This window comes from Platichthys flesus, chromosome 23 (genome assembly GCF_949316205.1).
Source record: "Platichthys flesus chromosome 23, fPlaFle2.1, whole genome shotgun sequence".
In the NCBI taxonomy this organism is placed as follows: Eukaryota; Metazoa; Chordata; class Actinopteri; order Pleuronectiformes; family Pleuronectidae; genus Platichthys; species Platichthys flesus.
Window position 1 is genome coordinate 4,088,850 of NC_084967.1, and position 19,150 is coordinate 4,107,999.

The 19,150-nt window shown below is 44.0% G+C and overlaps 1 protein-coding gene across 1 annotated transcript in view; it reads left to right on the forward strand.

Annotated features, from left to right (window-relative positions):
* Positions 1–19,150, forward strand: part of LOC133949100 (fish-egg lectin-like) — a 40,841-nt gene that overhangs the window by 20,834 nt on the left and 857 nt on the right. Inside the window, exon 3 of the mRNA XM_062383280.1 lies at positions 17,195–19,057. Coding sequence (XP_062239264.1) covers positions 18,862–19,057 — 196 coding nt within the window. The 5' untranslated portion in view covers positions 17,195–18,861. The remainder of the gene's footprint in view (positions 1–17,194; positions 19,058–19,150) is intronic.

Below are 19,150 nucleotides of genomic sequence, written 5' to 3' on the forward strand. Positions count from 1 at the left end.
AAGTTTCCCTCTGTTCGTGATTAGACTCGTTCTCTGTGTTGTGCAATAGTACGTAAACGAGTTACCATAGAATGGTGTGCCTTTAGGCACTCAATAAATTTGGTTATCAAAATAAAATGTAAAACATTAATATTTAAAATATTAATATTAAATCATAACTTTAATTGGTTAAAGTTATCGCGGGGCACCACCCTTCATAGAAGGGAAAAGAAAGCCAATTTATTGATTAAGATCAGTCTCATTTAGATCTAGTTCAATTAGAAATCTCAATATTTTACCATTAAAGATTATATAATGAACAATGAAGGTTATGGAGTTCTTAACATTGTAACGGTTGGCAAGATTCACTTATGCAATATTAATGACAGAAAATTTGTGAAAGAAGAACATTTAATATTAACATAATAAAGTATAAAAACACCAGTTAGTAAACAATCAAACTAACTAACTAGGAGGTGTGTGAGTGTGTGTGTGAATGTAAATTAGCATGCTTTAAAGAATGCTCCCTAAGATAAGAGCCCCCCCCCCCCCTTCTTCTGAGGTTGCCTCACGGCACAGGGGGAAGGTTTAACTAGGTGAGATGCAATGCGTGTCTGTGTGGATGTTAATCAGATAATGATAGTCAGGGACAAAGCCTGTGGCGAGCCTAACTATTAACCTTCCTTTAACTTATGCCTACAACGTCACAGCATATATCAAACTTATAAACACACACCGATCAAATAAACAGTCTTGCTTAGCGTAGTATAATTATTAAACCCAGATTATGTTACCAGTCCGAGGGAAAGAAGAAAAGAAGTTGCTGTTCAGTTTGCAGTTCTGTGACGTCACCCCTGCTTTGTGGTCGTAGAGTTCTGCATTCGCGATTCTGTCGAGCCGTGTGCTCAGGTGCTGGTTGAAGTTTTCCTGCAGGACATCGCGTCGCTACGAGGAGTTCGGTAGAGCTTGAAGGGCGAGGAGATTTCCTTGAAGAGTGTGGGCAGGGGAGCTGCACCTCTGACCTCCAGTTGTGGGTTGGATAGAGAAGGAAGCTGGATCAGCCAGGACCCCCCTTGGCGATGTAGGAGAAGAGAGGCTGGACAGCCTGCTGGCCTTCGAAGGATTGTAGAAAGAGAAAGATCTTGGGGAGACCTCTCCTTATATTGGCCCCGGTGACCTCACAGGTCTTGGACCAGAGTGACCAATAGGAGTTGACCCTGGTGGCTCTTGACACCTTGAGTGATATTGCCCAGACCCCAGGACATGCAGCATCCTGTTACATCCTCTGGGAGACTGAGTTCCTTGACTTCCTAAGATCAATGGAACTTGTTGCATCTTGGGGGATTGAGTCCACTCCAGCACATGCGGCATGTTTGTTACAAGTTTGACTGAAAGGAGGCCGGTGGTTTGCACAAAAACCATGTCCCAACATCTGCTAGAGAAGTTTTCACCCAGACCACTCGGTAGCAGTATAATAACCAACAGTAGGAGAGAGCACCCTTTAAACTTAAACCCTAAATGGGTCGCCAAGTTAACATTTGTCATCATGTAAACTTTTATGCCCTTCCTCTTTTGCCTTTCTGCCAAATATTATAAATATAAAAAGTTGATTTGCCTGCTATAGATATGTCATTACGTTGGACTTTAAACATTTTATGAGTGGTTTTGATCATGTACAGAAACTCTAAAAATTATAAGGCTGTTATTGAATAGTTCTCGATATGAATGTCCAGTTAAATCAGAAAGCATTGGGAAATATGGAGAGAAAATCAAACTGTATCACAATCTGTATCAATCTGAAGGGAAGACAGGTATGGACAGCTTATTTCTATTATAATACATAGGAAAAAACAAATAGACAACCAGTCGAGACTGTTTGTCTTGCTGTCGTCTTTAAGAGCCTCATCCTAAATTAAACTCTGTATACCACCTCTCTACGCCTAACCTTCTGTTTGTTACACAGGAAAAAGTTTCCCAGCCTCGCCTCCGGACTTTCCGAGAGCCAAGATGTGTAAAGCTAAGAATTAAATTCGCACCTTTACTGAGAAGTCACTGTTTCCTTGTTGTTCCAGCCTAATGACAAGTGAATCAGATGCTATGAGGAACTGTGAGGAGTTTCTGGTGCAGAGACACACCCTTTCACAAAGAGACCGATTCTTTATTTGAAGAGAAAGTTGACTTCGAGGACGTGTGGCCTAAACTGAGATTTAAATTTGTATTACAAATGTGCAGTCCTCAAACTCGGGGACACTGGCAGGGACTTACCTTCATGTCGTATCTCTCAGCTCGACAGAGGAACAGGAGCTCTGTGGCAAGGGTTTGTGCCGTTCAGGAAACAGATTTTTTACATTTCCAGATTTTGGATCAGAACGATCCATAGGTAGCCAAACGCATTCACAGCTGAGGCCCCAAAAGATGCTGTGGAGAATTTGATCTGATGAACATGTGATTTAGCATAGATTTCACAGGTTGCGGTGACGTGCTTTTGCAAAATGAAAATGCATGATCGTACTTCAATTCGGAGAAACTTCTGAAGAAACAAATGAATGTGAGGAAATAAGAATGGATATCAGTGGATGTTGCCTATACCCCAGCGGGAAGTAGAAGACCATGGAAGCATCTCCTACAAATTGGGTCCTCTGGATATGAAGGAGCCCCCCCCCCCCCCCCCCCCCCCAGAAGACAAGACGCTGATGGTGGGGATGAGGGATGGAGCACGAAGGTAGGATGTCTGATGAAGGTTTCTGATCGGATGGTTTAAGGGAGGTGGCCGAGCACACGGAGGCGAGGTGGTGCAGGGATGGAGGTGGGCCACTCACTGATCCGGGTACTGAGATGACAGCTGAACAACAGGAGGGAGGAAGAGATTACTCTTAGGATTGAGGGCTTACAGGCGATTGGCGTCAGGTTGTGGTTGGATGAAAAGAGAGAATGAGCTGGTGGAGATAGTGGGAACTGTGCATGTGGGTAAGGAGGCGTGTACAAGAAGACTACCTTTCGCTTAGCCTCATGATGTTGCATCTGACAAACCCTCGCCTTTTTCTCCGACACTTATTCATAACTCCCGCAAAATCTTTATTCTCCTTTTTTCACTTTTTGTTTGTATAATTGAGGGAAAAGATAACTCTGTGTGCTGTAGTCCCGTTTGCTGTGATCGTTGTGTCTCATCCTTGCTGTGAGAATAAAAAAAACGACAGATGCAGTTGTTCGCTCACCAACTTTAAACCCTCTGTTTATCACCGGCCTGGTTACAATCAACCTCTTGTGGTTGTGCCAGGTGAGGCGATCTAAGTGACAGCAGCAGAACAATCATGACACTGTTGTTAGACTGCTGTAAGAAATCCTGGGGGCAGGTGCGGTGTAGATGGCTGTACTTCTACACTGGAGACTGTTTATGCAGACACAAAAACAACACACACATTGTTTCTCCATTCGTAATCATCTCTATTGCCATGCTGCGTCCCAGCACTTCAATTTTATTTGTACAGTGCTGAATCATGACGTGCATTCTCTCAAGGCACTTTACATATTTTGACGACTGTGGAGAGAGAAATCTCCGTCATAAAAGGGAAGAATCCTTTAGCAGAACGAGTGGGTGGTAAAGAGGGGGAAGAGGAGGGGGGCAGTTGTGATGACCCAACTCATGCTTCTGCTTCGAGGCTACGCTGTAGCTAGGCGTATGCAATGCGTAGACGTGTACGCTTTGCACAGGGCTATGCCGAACTGTGACGTGAACCTCCTCTACTCGTCTGTAGAGGCGATGCAGACCACAAGAGCTGTGATTGGTCCTCTTGGTGGCATCACTTTTCCGGCAGACAGTGTTTCCACAATCTCCTGCTTCCCCTAACTCGGTTTATTGGTCGTGAAGACCGTGTACCTCTGACGTCATTCTTTTCTGTGTTGTAGTTTTTTTAGAAAAAGAAATTGCTCTTCAACATCTCTCAGCTCCAACTCCAACATTATAACACTCAGCATTGCTCTGAGGTAAACAGACGCCAGAGAATTTGTCAATTAGCAAACCAGCAACCAGAAGAAACTCAACACAGCAGCATAGAAACTGTACGACCACTACCGTTTCAGCCGTGTTATTGCAAAGCGACGCACACCCACGTACGCACAACTGGTCTAGTCTTGCTGACCACCCAAAGCTCTTTACAGTAACAGTTTTGCCATTCAGACACACATATTCATACATTCATCCATATGCAACACTTTCTCTATTACAGATCAGACTGTCAGGGGCAACATAGGGTTCAGTATCTTGCCCATTGACACTGCAGTTTGTGTGGTGGGGGAAAGCAAATTCAGTTTCATATTGTAAAAACAGTGATGATAATATCTTCAGTCATCTTCTAAACCAGGTAGGATGAGCACAAAGTGTTCTAGCCTCACTCTGCGCCATAGAGAGTTTATAATGGGCTCTGTGCACAACGTCCAGCACATAAACAATAAAAAGTGATCGTATATTGCAGCACTGTTTCGAGGAGGAATCACTATTGAATGATTAGTAATCCTCCAATGGCTCCGGACGATTAATACTGGCCAAACAAACAGGTTTAGAATGGCCACTGCCCTAGTTCACACAATTGCCAACTTTAATTTGTAAAGAAATGATTCATTTGTGTGTAACCAAACAATTTTTTTATTGGGTGTGTTTAATGGTAAATACATGTTCTTTCTTGAGTGTGTTTGGAATAAATGGCAGGCAGGTAAGACAAAATTTAAATGTGTAGGTGTGTGAGTTTCAGAGGTGGCTGACAGAGAAGCTGTGCATGGGCACAGTAACATACTTGGCACAGTCAGACCTTTGCTGCTGTGATAGACGGCCTCTGAGAGCAGACGGTGCCTGGAGACTCGCGGGAAAGGGACAAACCGCCAGTATGCAGGTATTTGTTATGTCCCCCGAGGATCATTGCTGAGCCTCAAGTCACGTAGGCCCCTTCCATCAGCCACTGTCCCCTCCCAGGACGCCGGCATCGTCCGGGGCTCGACAATGCTTCAGGCGTCTGCCACCTTGAACCATCCGTCTTAAGGGTCTGTCAGGGAGCTATGGGGGGGAAGAGAGAGAGAGAGAGAGAGAGAGAGAGATTTACGCACTCAGTCTATGTATACACTGAATCTCTAAAGCACACTTTCTAATAACTTTTAGGATTTATGATTTTACACCTGATACATACAAGCCAAACAGTCAATAAAACGTGAGGCTGTTCACAAACCAGGACGGAGCCATGGCTTGTGCTATTTAGGTTCAAGGGAGAGAGGACAAGAATGACAAGAGATTCCTTGTATCTAATCCAAAAGGCAGAAACCAATTATCTGAAAGATGAAATTCAAGTCCACTGTTTAAGTGAAGTCACTAAACCTCGAGTCTGAATTGAGTCTCCATTATGTTAGATCGCAAATGCAGACATTCACAAGCTCTGGGCTTCTGACGCTCCCTGTATCCCAGACGCTCCTGTTTGTAGATTTTACAGTGTGTGATTCCTCATTCCTGCCTTGTGTAAAAGGGACGGGTAAAACGACGATGTAAAGCGAGGTGGAATCGTATGCTGTATGAACCTGGTAGAAGGGTAAAGGCAATAAACTGTGTTTTTACCACATCACACTCTTTCAAACCGATCTCCATCTGTGAATGTTAAAAAACATGAGGAAACAAAGAACTAGTGTACTGAGACATGACACATGATGTGAATCACCACTGATAAATGGTTTGGAACAGGTTTATATCGGAAAGGTGTCCTCTATCAAACGCCCTCTCTCTGTTTGAGTGAAAATGATAATGCGTCACGTTTTCATCCACAACGTGATGTGATTGAATTCCACCACCAGCACGAGAAAGCAATCTGGTGCAATTTGGCTCTGAGCCCGCCAGCCAGCTGCTTGAGGGGGTTCACCTGTGTGATGTATGGCTAATGGGGGGGAGTGGGATGCCTGCAGGAGGCTGAGCTCACCGCCTAACATTACAGTGAAATGGATCTGCCTCGGTCGGACATGTACAGAAAAAAGAAAAACATCCAGTGGTAAACAGGAAGCAACAGAATTTCTAAAGCTCACATCATCCAGAGAGGAAAATTAGAAATAAAGGAGAGTAATCCTCGATAGTAAACATCTTCTTTTTATTGTTTTGCCCACATCATTTTTTTTAGATAAATTAAAGTTTGTGCAGATCACTCCCTAAAAGCCTGAAAAAGCTGTGCTCATGAATGTTTATTGCAACAACAAAACCAGTCAAACCTGCATAGGGATCATTCAGGTAATTAATCCGGTAATTGGGTGAATTAAGTCATATGATAGTGTCACAAACTGGCTCAACATATGTGACAAGGAGGGGAGACGAGTCAGGATTGAAAGTGCTAAATGAAAAGGTTTTATTATAACTTGAACAATTATATGTACAAAAAGCATGAGGTGTGGAGAGTAGTGGCATCAGTGGTGAATGTAGTGTATGGATGAGTGAGATGTGTGTGCTCCTGTTGAGTGTACAAGGAAGACGCCAAAAAGAACCAAGAACCAAGAACCTGTAGCGGCGTGGAGCCTAGGAGAGAGAGAGAGACAATGAGACCAGGCTGGCTTATATCACCTTGGGTAGAGGCCTAGCCAGGTGTGAGCACCTTGCCCTAACGACCCTCCCTTTCTGCCAACTCCTGCAGGAAGTAATCAGCTGCATGATGCTAGCAGAAAGGGAGGGGTCGTCACACCCCCCTCCATAAGAACGAGGTTCCACCTCGTGTTATACATCAAATAAGTGTCAATATGTTCCAATCTGTCATGGTTCATACGTTACCAATAACTGACAGTCAGTACTGCACTCCCCCCAGGCTGCATCCTCCAGCACATCCCTCCATCCTCACCAACCCAGCAGCCTTGGTACCAAAGGAGCATTTTAAGGGAATGAAGAGCCGAGAGATGAGCAGAGGAGAACATGGAAATGAGAGACAGCATGAACAAATAGACTAAGGGTCCACAGGTGCCCGAGACAGGGCATCTGCCATTACATTGTCAGTCCCCTTAATGTGTCGGATGTCTAGGTTATATGGCTGCAGGAACAGCGCCCACCTCATTAGCCTCTGATTAGGATTTTGCAGTGACTTCAAGAAGGTGAGGGGGTTATGGTCAGTGAAGACAGTCAGCGGAGATAACCCTGAGCCGACATAGACATCAAAATGCTGCAGAGCCCAAACAAGTGCCAAAGCCTCCTTCTCAATCACTGAATAGTTGTATTGATGCTTGTTAAATTTTCTTGAGAAGAAGCTCACAGGACACTCTACACCCTCCGCATTCTCCTGCAACAGGACGGCCCCAACACCCACATTGCTGGCATCTACATGAAGTTTAAAGGGCTGATCAAATCGTGGCGCTGCCAGCACTGGGGCTGAACACAACAAGGCTTTTACACTGTCAAATGCATTTTGACACATTGAAGACCAAATATATTCAGCTTTAGCTTTCAAGAGGTCGGTCAAGGGTGCAACCACAGATGAAAAGTTCTTGCAAAAACTGCGGTAGTAGCCTACCAACCCTAGGAAACGCATCAGCTCTTTCTTGGTGGTAGGGGGGGGAAACTTTTGCACTGCCATGACCTTGGCCTCCACAGGTCGAACCTGGCCTTGACCCACCACCTTCCCAAGATAGGTCACAGTGGCTCTGGCAAACTCACACTTGGCCAGATTTACTGTCAAGTTGGCCCAGACCAACCTGTCAAAGAGAGCACCTATACGCTGTACATGTTCTTCCCAGGTGTCAGAATACACCACAACATCATCTAGGTATACTGCACAACCTGTAAGCCCTGAAACAACCCGATTCATTAGCCGTTGAAATGTTGCAGGAGCATTCCTCAAACCAAATGGCATAACAGTGTACGAATACAAGCCAGAAGGAGTTATGAAGGCTGAAATATCCCTTGCCCTTTTGGTGAGTGGGACTTGCCAGTACCCTTTGAGAAGATCAAATTTGCTCACAAATGTGGCTGAACCTACCATATCAATACAATCTTCCATACGAGGAAGTGGATACAGATCAGGTTTAGTGATACTGTTCACCTTACGATAGTCAGTGCAGGGCCTCAAACTCGCATCTGCCTTTTTTACTAGAAGGCATGGGGAGGCCCAGTTTGATGAACAAGGCTCAGCAATATCATTATCCAGCATGTACTGTACTTCAGCCTCCAACTGTCTCCTTTTTTCATCTGACACACGATAAAAACGCTGCTTGATGGGCTCAGCAACTCCAACATCTATGTCATGCTCAATTAAGTGCGTTTGGGTTGGGGTATCAGAAAACAGTGATAGATAGCTGTTAATTAGTTTAATCAATTCATCACGTTTAACCACATTTAAGTGCCCGACAAGGATATTTAGATCTTGTAACGTCTCTGAATTTTTCAACCGGCCCCGCAACAACCCATCATCTGGAGCAATATCCAACCCTTCCTCCTCAACTACCACTAGTTCAGACATGGAAGAGGTCAAAACAGGGCCAGAGACCAACATTGGCTTGGCTGGAGAGCTCTTCGGCAGTGGAGACACAGACTCACTAGTGTGATATGGCTTCAGGAGGTTTACATGACACAACCTTGTAGATTTTCTACGGCCAGGAGTTTCAATCAAATAGTTTAGATCAGAGACTTGACGCACCACAGAGAAAGGACCACTGTACTTAGCTTGAAAAGGGGAATCTACCAGAGGCAGAAGAGTAAGTACACGGTCACCTGGGTTAAACTGGCGAGCCTCAGCCCGTTGGTCATATCGTTGCTTCATCTGGCCCTGTGACTTCTGCAGCTTTTGCTTAGCCAGCTCACCTGCCCTGTACAGTTTCAATCTGAAACCACTAACATAATCCTTAAGATTTGGAGGTGGTTCCTCTGGCAAACAACCATCTTGCAAAACTGCAAGTGGGCCACGCACTTTATGGCCAAACACCAGTTCATTCGGGCTGAATCCAGTACTTTCCAGGATAACTTCGCGAGCTGCTAACAGCAACCAGGGCAGCCCACCCCCCCAGTCACCCGACAGTTCTGTACAATAAGCTCGCAACAGTGATTTCAACGTTTGGTGGAAACGTTCAAGCGCACCCTGACTTTGCGCATGGTAGGCTGTTGATTTGTTATGCTTGATGTGTAATTGTTTAAGCACCTGAGCAAACAGATGGGATGTGAAGTTAGAACCTTGGTCAGACTGTATGACTTTAGGGATGCCAAATACTGAAATGAACTGAGTCAACGCTCCAACCACGGCTTTGGTTGTAATGCTGCGAAGTGGGTAAGCAGCAGGATACCTGGTAACCTGACACATTACAGTCAGCAAATATGTGTGTCCAGATTTGGACCGAGGTAGGGGCCCCACACAATCAATAATCAAATGCTCAAATGGCTGTCCAATGGCGGGGATTGGCTGTAGAGGAGCAGGTTTAACAACCTGATTTGGCTTGCCAGTGATCTGACAGGTATGACACGTCTTAACGAAAAGAGCAACATCTCTCTTTAAGCGTGGCCAGAAGAAATGCTGCAATATACGGTGGTAAGTTTTACGGACGCCAAGATGACCTGCCACGTCACCATGTGACGTCTGGAGCACTTTATTGCGACAGTTTGTAGGGACAACAACTTGGAAGATTGGCTCTCCTACAGATGCATCACCATGTGACAGCCACTTCCGAACCAATAGCCCATTTAGGAGGAAATAGCACTGGGCAGTATCCCTCACCTCTGATGCTGGCACAACTTGGTCAAACAGCTCCATTAAAGAGGAATCAGCCTTCTGTTCTGCCACTAGCTCAGCCTGAGAACCCGCTAACTGGTCAACCAGCAAAGAATCTGGCAACTCCAACCACTCTGGCTCCACCATCCTCTGAGCATCACGACTGGCAGCACGAGTGACGGCACAGGCTGGGAAAATGTCACCCAAGTGCAGTGGTGTCACAGAGGGCTCTACTACAGTGGGGAATGTAGGGGGCTGCACTACATTAGGCTGACCATCGGCCCACACCTTGTCACCAGCCAAATCATTCCCCAAAATCATATGCAAACCCCCAATAGGTAACTGGGGCCGAACACCCACTGACACCTCCCCCTGAACAAGACCACAATTTAGAACCAACCGATGCAATGGGACCGAGAATGGAACCATACCCATCCCCAGTGTGATTACACATCCACCAGTATCAGTCCTGGATGAAAATGGTAACACAGACTCAAGAATGAAAGAATCTAGTGCTCCAGTATCTCTTAGGATTTTAATGGGAACCTGCACCCCACCTCCTACCAAAGAGACCCACCCATCCGAAATGAAAGCAGAGTAGTCATCCTGAGGAGCTACCGGCTTAGTACAAGCCTGCACTTGACCTAACGCCCTGCTCTCAGATGTTATAACTGGAGCAGCCATAACAGCAGGTTTCACCCGACCAGAGGACCTCCTGGCTTTCAGCACTGGACACTCCTTTTTCCAGTGCCCCCTTGCCTGACAGTACCTACAGGTGTCAGAATTTACTACTGAACTCCGCCCACCCTGAGTAAACTTTTGCCGATCTGCCTCGTTAGCTGTTTTTATCTTTTCTGGCCTAGAATAAGTGTCATTTCTATGACCAGCTGCTCCCGTTGTGTCCCAGAAACTTCTGTGTGTTAGAACATACTCATCAGCCAAGACTGCAGCATCTCTCGGGGTTTTTACCTTATGTTCAGTAATGTAGGTAGCCACCCGCTCAGGTACAGAGTTCTTAAGTTGTTCCAGTACCACCAGGTTGCAGAGATCATCAAATGCAACAACTTCAGATGCTGCACACCAGCGGTTAAACTGGGAAGTCAAATCACGGGCCAATTCAGTGTAGGTCTGATTATCCCGCCTCTTCCCAGATCTGAAACGCTGGCGATATGCCTCTGGCACAAGTTCATAAGCTTTTAACACTGCTGCCTTCACTGTGTCATAAACCTTACTTTCTGATACACCTAAAGCAGAGTAAGCCTCCTGGGCCTTTCCAGTCAGAACACACTGTAACAGCATCGTTCTGTCTGCGTCTGGCCAGTCTCGAGCATCTGCTATCCTCTCAAACAGAGAAAAAAATGAATCTGGATCAGACTCACTAAACCTGGGAAGCAGGCGGAGATTATTAACCAGGTCACACTGGGAAGACTTGCCCCCTGAGGCCTCAAAACTATCCACTCTCCCCATATCTGAAAGTTTACCCTCTCTTACCAGCTGTAGTTGATGCTGTTGCATTTCCAACTTGGCACACTCAGTTTTATGCTTTATAGTTTCCAACTCTACTTCCTTTTCACATTTCAACCTCTCCAACTCTAACTGCTGTTTTAACTGCAACTGCAGCAACTCCTTCTGTTGTTCAAATGTTAGAGCTCCAGGATTAGGCACTACACTGGTCACTGGACTGCTTACAGACTGCCTGCACAAAACTCCAGCCTCAAACAGACCATCCCTTAAGCAGGTCTTCACACTCTCCTTTAACTTTATATCTGAAATGTCAACTTCATAGTGCTCTGCTATCCTAAGAAGTTGATCTTTAGTGCACTGGTCCAGCAAAGCCTGTGAAGGATCCTGGATGAAACTCTCCACAAGGGAAGCCATCCTCAAAAACAATCAGCCTAACAAGTTACAAACCTTGACTGAGACACGCAGAAAACCCAAACCTGAGGTAACAGGTGAACAGGAGCCTCCCCCCTTTACTGATATTAACTACAACCATTAAAACTAGCTAACTAACTTATCCTAGTCTTCGTGCAGTTAATGGTGGGGGGTACTTATGCACGCGAAACCAGTGGTGAGAAGAAGGCCACCAAAGGACTGGCAACCCTCTCCCAACCCTAGAGGTGCTCCCGAGCTAATAGCTCTACCCACCTTCGCCGCCACCTAAAGTGATCACCACGAGTCCCCTAAAGGAACCCGCTACCAAACCTAACAGGGGGTAGAAACTCCTGCTCCAACAGATACCAACATACCCCAGATAGGGCTAAACGCAAAGCCCCAGTCAAATCCAATCACCTTCACCACAAACAGAAATGGACCAAATACCTCTCCTTAATTTCCTACAAGAAATAACCAGCACTGACAACAACCTGACATTTCCCCTCCCAGAACAGTTGATGACTAACCAACGCACAGTCAGCTATGTCCAACAACAAGTAGTGTACACTCCAACAAAGCAAACCAAAAACCATTGTCTGCAAGAGGAGGAAGCACACACCAACCTAAACCGGGCCAATTTACCAGTACAGACCAAATTTAAGCTATTTTAATCCTAATACTGTATCCCGGACGAGCCCCCACTTGTCACAAACTGGCTCAACATATGTGACAAGGAGGGGAGACGAGTCAGGATTGAAAGTGCTAAATGAAAAGGTTTTATTATAACTTGAACAATTATATGTACAAAAAGCATGAGGTGTGGAGAGTAGTGGCATCAGTGGTGAATGTAGTGTATGGATGAGTGAGATGTGTGTGCTCCTGTTGAGTGTACAAGGAAGACGCCAAAAAGAACCAAGAACCAAGAACCTGTAGCGGCGTGGAGCCTAGGAGAGAGAGAGAGACAATGAGACCAGGCTGGCTTATATCACCTTGGGTAGAGGCCTAGCCAGGTGTGAGCACCTTGCCCTAACGACCCTCCCTTTCTGCCAACTCCTGCAGGAAGTAATCAGCTGCATGATGCTAGCAGAAAGGGAGGGGTCGTCACAATAGTGATGTCACAGCTCTGCACCTGTAACCTTTACCGACACGAAGATCCTGCTACAAGGCCTTTAAGGGCTGTGGTGGATTTTTTGGACAGCATGTTGGCATCCTGGAGTCACGGACAAAACTCAGGACACAGTAAGGTGGCGCTCCTGCCATGCTAGGGTGGAGCAGCTACTACATGTGGGGTTGTTACCGCCTTCAGTGTCACTGTCATGGACATCACCTGGGTCAGTTGGGTCACAGGAGTTATGGGTAATTTAGGTGTTGAGCTGTCTGGGGAGGGATCAAATTTATAAACCTATTTTATGTTCATTATAAAACTGTAGTATGAAATGATGAAATAAATAAACTGAAATGTTCCAAACTGTTCACAAGGTGCATGACCTAAGGATTAGATTTAGATTTTTCATTAAACTAGTTTTTGAAACTAGATTCATTTTCTAAATGTGTGGCTCCTGCTCTTTGTCGATAATAAAGTGAAGACGGTCAGAGCTTCTGTGCACAAACATGAGGTGGAACATAAGATTGACATCACTTTGTTGTTGTTGAATGAATCGATGTACATTCAATAAACATTAACTAAATCCACCAGTTATATGAGCATATGCTGTGACAAAACATAATTCGGGAGAAGTATAATTCAGATTACAGTTTGCTTACCCTGCAGTTACCCTGTAATAAAACATAACACTGTTTTAACATGTGCTATGTTCATATTCCCTGAAATGCAAGAAGGCCTCACAGAGCTGCAATAGGCTAACCTTGCAGCCTGAAGGGAAACACCTTCCTCGTCTCAATGACTTCAAAACTCTCAAAACCTTATTTACTGTTAATCGAGTGACGTCCGGTTTGAGTGATCTGTATAAAGGAACGGTGTCCGTCTGTTGGTGGTAGAACTTCTTAAGCGATGCAGAAGTCATCACCCCATCTTCTCTGAAATGTCCACGTTATTGTTTAGAAGGTTTCATGCATAAATACCCTCGGATAAAAGAATGAGCAGTTGTTAAAAATGAACTACAGTACATCATTGTGTGCGATGATATGCCAATTAGTTACTTATAGCATGACAACAATCAGTGGGAATTTTTCAAGCCATTATATTGGATCTTAAAATGGCCCTATAGAGATGAACCTAAAGCCTGGCATTAGCAAAATGGAGTGGGTCATTTTGTGTTGCGTGATTATGGTGCGACAGTCAGCATACTCTTACTTGAGAAGGGGTGAGTGGTGGTTTAAGATTGTGGGCGTGGGTCGGTATGTTGGATTGGGTAGACGTTTTTCCCCAGTTCTACCATGTCTTGATACACTGGTACCATGCTCCCACATAAGTTAACACCCTAACTCCAAGGTCATTAGTCCATCAATTATGGTCTGTAATTATACTGTAGTCAGCTGGTACCTGTTGTTCCAAGTCTGGCAATTAATGGGTGGAAAAATGCTAATTGAGCTAGCGTTTGATTTAAATGAGGATAATTTGATAACAGTGTAAACTTGCCAGTGTGGGTGTGTCATTTTAAGCTAACTGCTACCTAATGGTCTGCAACGTATCATAAACAAGAATCTAAACCAGGCAATGACAGCGTTACATGAGTAATTATCTTCATCTCTCTCGTGGTCCATTCATACTGGAATAATATATATATACTTCCTAGCTATTGCTAGTAGCAAAGTAAACAAAGCTAATTTAAAGCGGTTTTATTTTTGCAAAGCAGCACACTAAGAGACAGATGATGAAAAAAGCCTGAAATGTCCTGACTGCAGTTAATTTGCATGGACCAAGCGACAATAGATGGAGTCCATCCACCATACAGGAACTTGAGAGCATCTTTAACCCCCAAAATGTTCAAGCTTCCTAAGAAGGCTCAGAATGAGTCTTGGGCACAATGTGAGGTCATCTGGGTAATTTAATGCAGCACTGCTTAGAGCCATGGACAATGTTTTATAGTTGTTTCCACAAAACACTGCTCAACTAGGGTAAACTGAATCTGTAAAACCAGTGGAGGGTCCAGTGGAGCGGTCATATACCCTTGTCTATGCATTCAAAAGGTCATTGGCTCGATCCCAGAGTGCCCCCTTCCGCATGCTGAAGTGTCCTTTAGCAAAGTACTCAATATCAAATTTCTCAAAGTGCTGCAGATACTGCAGATTTACTATATTTGAATGTGTGTGTGTGAATAAATAAATTGCAAAAGCTTAACTTTAAAATATGGAACCATTGTTATAAATGGGAACATTCATGGATTGGTCTCAAAAAAAGCTTGTATGAAGGTATACCTGCGAACCCAGACATACTTGTGTGATGGATGGGCTCAATCAAATAACCATTATGGCCATCAACCAACGGTCTTGATATCTACCATAACACTTTCCACAGGTCCTTGGGGAATTTGAGCAAATGATTTCCTTCGATGTAAACACAACCTTTCTTCTAAATTGCTAAAGTATTATAAGAATATGATGCAGGCATATCTAACTTCTTCCACCAAGGAGGTTATGTATTCAGTGCTCTGTCTGTCAGCAGGATTATGGAAAAATTACTGAACCTTTTTCATTGAATCTTGGTGGAAGTGTGGAGTGTGGGCAAAGTAAGGACCTGGTCACTTATGGAGTGAATTTTGATTAAGAAATTATATTCGGGATCTCTTTTCATATTGTTTAGCATTGCGACACAGGTTGTAATGTCATTTATGCTCAGATCTTGTTTGGGGAAAAAAAATTCAATGCAGATATTTGGGCTTCAGGGGATTTAGTAGCGTTACTATTGTATAGACATGGTGATTTAAAAGGAAGTCAGGGTAACGAGGAGGTGCCACATGCCAGAAGTGCAACAACAAGCATGGGTGTGGGAGAAATGCATATTACAGTACTTTCCCTGATCCATCCACCCAGTTCCCGAAACAAGTGCTAAAACAATTACCAAACTTAAGAGGAGCTGAATACCTGAGATGGGCTGAGTACTGGACTGGTAGCAGAAGTCTTTGGTTTTTTTATGAGTCAACAGCTGGGATAAAAGCATGCCTCATGTGCTATATCTTCAATTATATGTGATCAAGCACTTCATGTTTCAGTGTAGCCTATTTAACAGAGCAGGCATCAGTGTGAACCCGTTTACACCTAGCATCAGTATCTTGATATCTTATTTTCATAAGGATAAACAAATATGTGAAGGATTGTGAAAGGGAAACAGAAAACGTGAAACTTTTGGGGTCATTTAAAAATCTAAAATGCTGGCTTTTTAAAACTAAAAGTGATCCTGGCATTGGTACTGAACGGTAGTCCGCCAGCCTCTTCCACATTATTTGCATATTGAGATTCAATCACTGAGGGATTGGGATGGAATTGAATTTAAGTGGAACGCGTATCCGACGAACCTGCGTTCATGTTATCTACTTCAGTGTTTTCTACTAACACTACCTAGTATTGCACTAAATATTCATTTGTTTAGAGAGCAAATTAACTTTCAATGCTTTGGTTCAGTGATCTGGTGGCCCAAGGATTGAAAACTATTTTTGAAATGAGGACAGGAGAGTCAACAGTGGGTGTGCAGGGTTTGATCAGTCTCTGGGGATTTCCCGGCTCTGCTGAGGCACCGGGAGATGGAGATGTTTTCCGGGCCGGGCAAAGAGCAGCAGATGATTTTTGTCTCCTTCAGTTTTAATTACTTTCTGCAGAGCTCTCCCCCTTTTTGGCATACCACTGTGATGCAGTATGCCAGCACACTCTCGATGGCGGAGCGGTAAGAAGGATGCTGCTGGGCCTTCCTCACCACTGCCCATGTGTTTGCTGACCAGGAGAAGTCCTCGGAAATCTGGGTTTCTAGGAACTGGAAGTTTTTTCTTTGGGGTATTGGCGTCCGAATACTGTGATGTCATTCGCAAATTCGTTGATTGTATGCATGTTAAGAAGTGTCAAGGTTGCTGCATCTGCCTACCCCCAAGGGCCTGTGTGTTGTAAATAACATCAGCTTTCCTACAGTAATGGCTGACATCTGGAAACCAGACACTTGTTTCTTTCTGTCTTCTTTGTTTCTGCTCTGTCATCGCCCTTGTTTAGATAAGCTATGTTTCATTTTGGGAAATACTTGCTGAGCAAGATGTTTCAAATTCTTGAGGAGTTAATGGGACTCAGCTTGCAATTGTTTTAAAGTAGTGCACCAGGTATGAAAGATCCTTTCATGCAAGTCAAAGAAAAATAACAAGTTGTTCCAATGTCACAGCAACAGCGGTGTCCATGAAAAGGTAGAGGGCAGCATCAGGGTTAAGACCTTGACCACAGACCACTGAGGTCTTAGTTCGGGTGCAGCCGGGGACCTCTGGCATTTCTTTTCCTTATTTCATGTCACTATTTGCAAGAAGGCAAACATTTGGCTGACTAATACTTGGGTCTTCTAAACATATTTTTCGACCATAGTTGCTTCTGAATGTTAAAGAACACTGGTTTGATGAGTATGAGACAATTTATTGGAATTTATTGAGGTGTTCCAATCCTTTCCTGGAGGTGTCACTTCCTATAAGGTCTATGTTGTCCCTCTTTTACAGACTGTCTGTCAAAACTGCATTTTAAAATCTACTCTGCAGCAGACATCCCTGGTCTGGCTCCAGGCCCCACAGAGCCAAGATGTTGAAAACCAGCAGTTTGACCTCTTCCCAGTCCCTGGACCCTAAAACCTCTATTCTGGACAGGGAAGAAGTGCCGTTAACCTGACAAAACAGATATATGACTGGCACTGTGTAATATTTGGATGGAACTGGCTGAAGGGGGTCAGCAAGCTTCTCCTTTCCTCTGTCGCCCCTTCGGAGCGAGACGGTTTTATCCATCTTGAGATCAGATACAGATAAAGGCCATCAAACCAACATTCCGATCTGAACTGAGATCCAGCTCATTTTATTGAATGTCCGAAGCAATGTGAGAATAATGTTAAAAATGTCTATGGTGTATTTCATGTTGTTTATTTCAGGTAATTTGATCAAATTCCAACACTGTACAGATTTAATGAAAGCTAATTTGAGATTTCAGAAGTCTGTATTCTAACGTGAATCTACACATTTGCCCTTTAAACATTGACATTTTTTTATTTCTCTTACCATGTATCTGCATGCATTTCAAAATTTTAGTAATGTTTATTAATGTTATAGTTCATAACACTCTTATTCAAATGACTTCAAATGTTGTTTATACTGATCCTTCAGTGGTTGCGTACAGATGATCTACATTTGTGTTATTCACTTTGTGTCTTGCATTGTTTAATCTTTTTGTTTTCCCTACAATGAATGTTATTTGGTCATGAGGGAGATATAATATGTGACCTCACCCTCTAGACGTTCCACAATTAGACAAAGCAGAATCACTACTTCTCCTCCAAAAGAGAAGATCAGAGTGTGACAGCCCCCAGGCACGTCCACCCGAACCCCTCGGCTGAAAAACAGTGGTTACACACACACTCAGGACACTTTCATACTTCATCAATTCTTGTGACCTACACTTCAACCTTATTATTTTTGCACTTTTACCTAATTCCAAACTCATCTCTGAAGCTTAGTTAATATAGCATGTATTCTCCTATAGAGATAGTTCCCCCAAAAATCTTAATTCCCTGATTATCTACTAACGCCTATGCCGACAGAGTTGTCGGGTGAAATGTTTCAGTCAACAAAACACTTTTTGAGTTTCAGGGGTAAAACAGTGTTGCTGCCAAATCCAAAACGATTGAAGTCCATAAGCCCCACATTCAAATTTGACCCGAAATTGCATCATTTACACGGTTCTTGGCCTAAATTTCTGCTCTGATCCTCCTAGTAACTGCTGCAGTAACTGCAGTTATCGTGAGTTCTTGCGATACTTACGAGTTCTCATGAGACAACATCAGCGACAACTGCATGAGGAGAATGTGTGTGCGACAATGTGACACACGTACACGTTCACACACAAGAACGACACCTCATTGTTTTAATTAGCATGACCACAAACAACATCCTCTATAACATTAAGGCTTTATAATGTCAACACCCATGAATGTTGTTATCTGGATGATTATGTTAAAGTCACACTTGCCAATGCTTCTTCCTGCTGAACTAGATTTTAGTGTAATTAAGCCTTGGTTAAGAGTATATAAGCCACAGAGATCAGATGGGATGTAGGACAGCAGCTCAGCTGAGATATCATATAGAAGTTCAGTGCTGCAGAGTCTCACAAACTCAGAGACAACATGAGAGCTGTCGTAGCCTTCTTGCTGCTGCTTTGTAGCCTAGCTGTCAGTCATGGTAATGGTCGTGGTATGATGAGTATGTCTGGTCGTGGAAGTCCTCATCGTCCTGGTCCTGGTCTTGGTCCTCGTCCTGGTCCTGGTCCTGGTCTTCTTCCTTGTCCTAGTCCTGGTCCCCGTCCTCGTCCTGCACCTGTCCGTAAGTCACTGTCAGATGATTTTATGTCACAGTGGTTGATACAGTGTTTGCGAGATTTTTTGTCTTAAAAGAAATACAATGTTTCCACACACA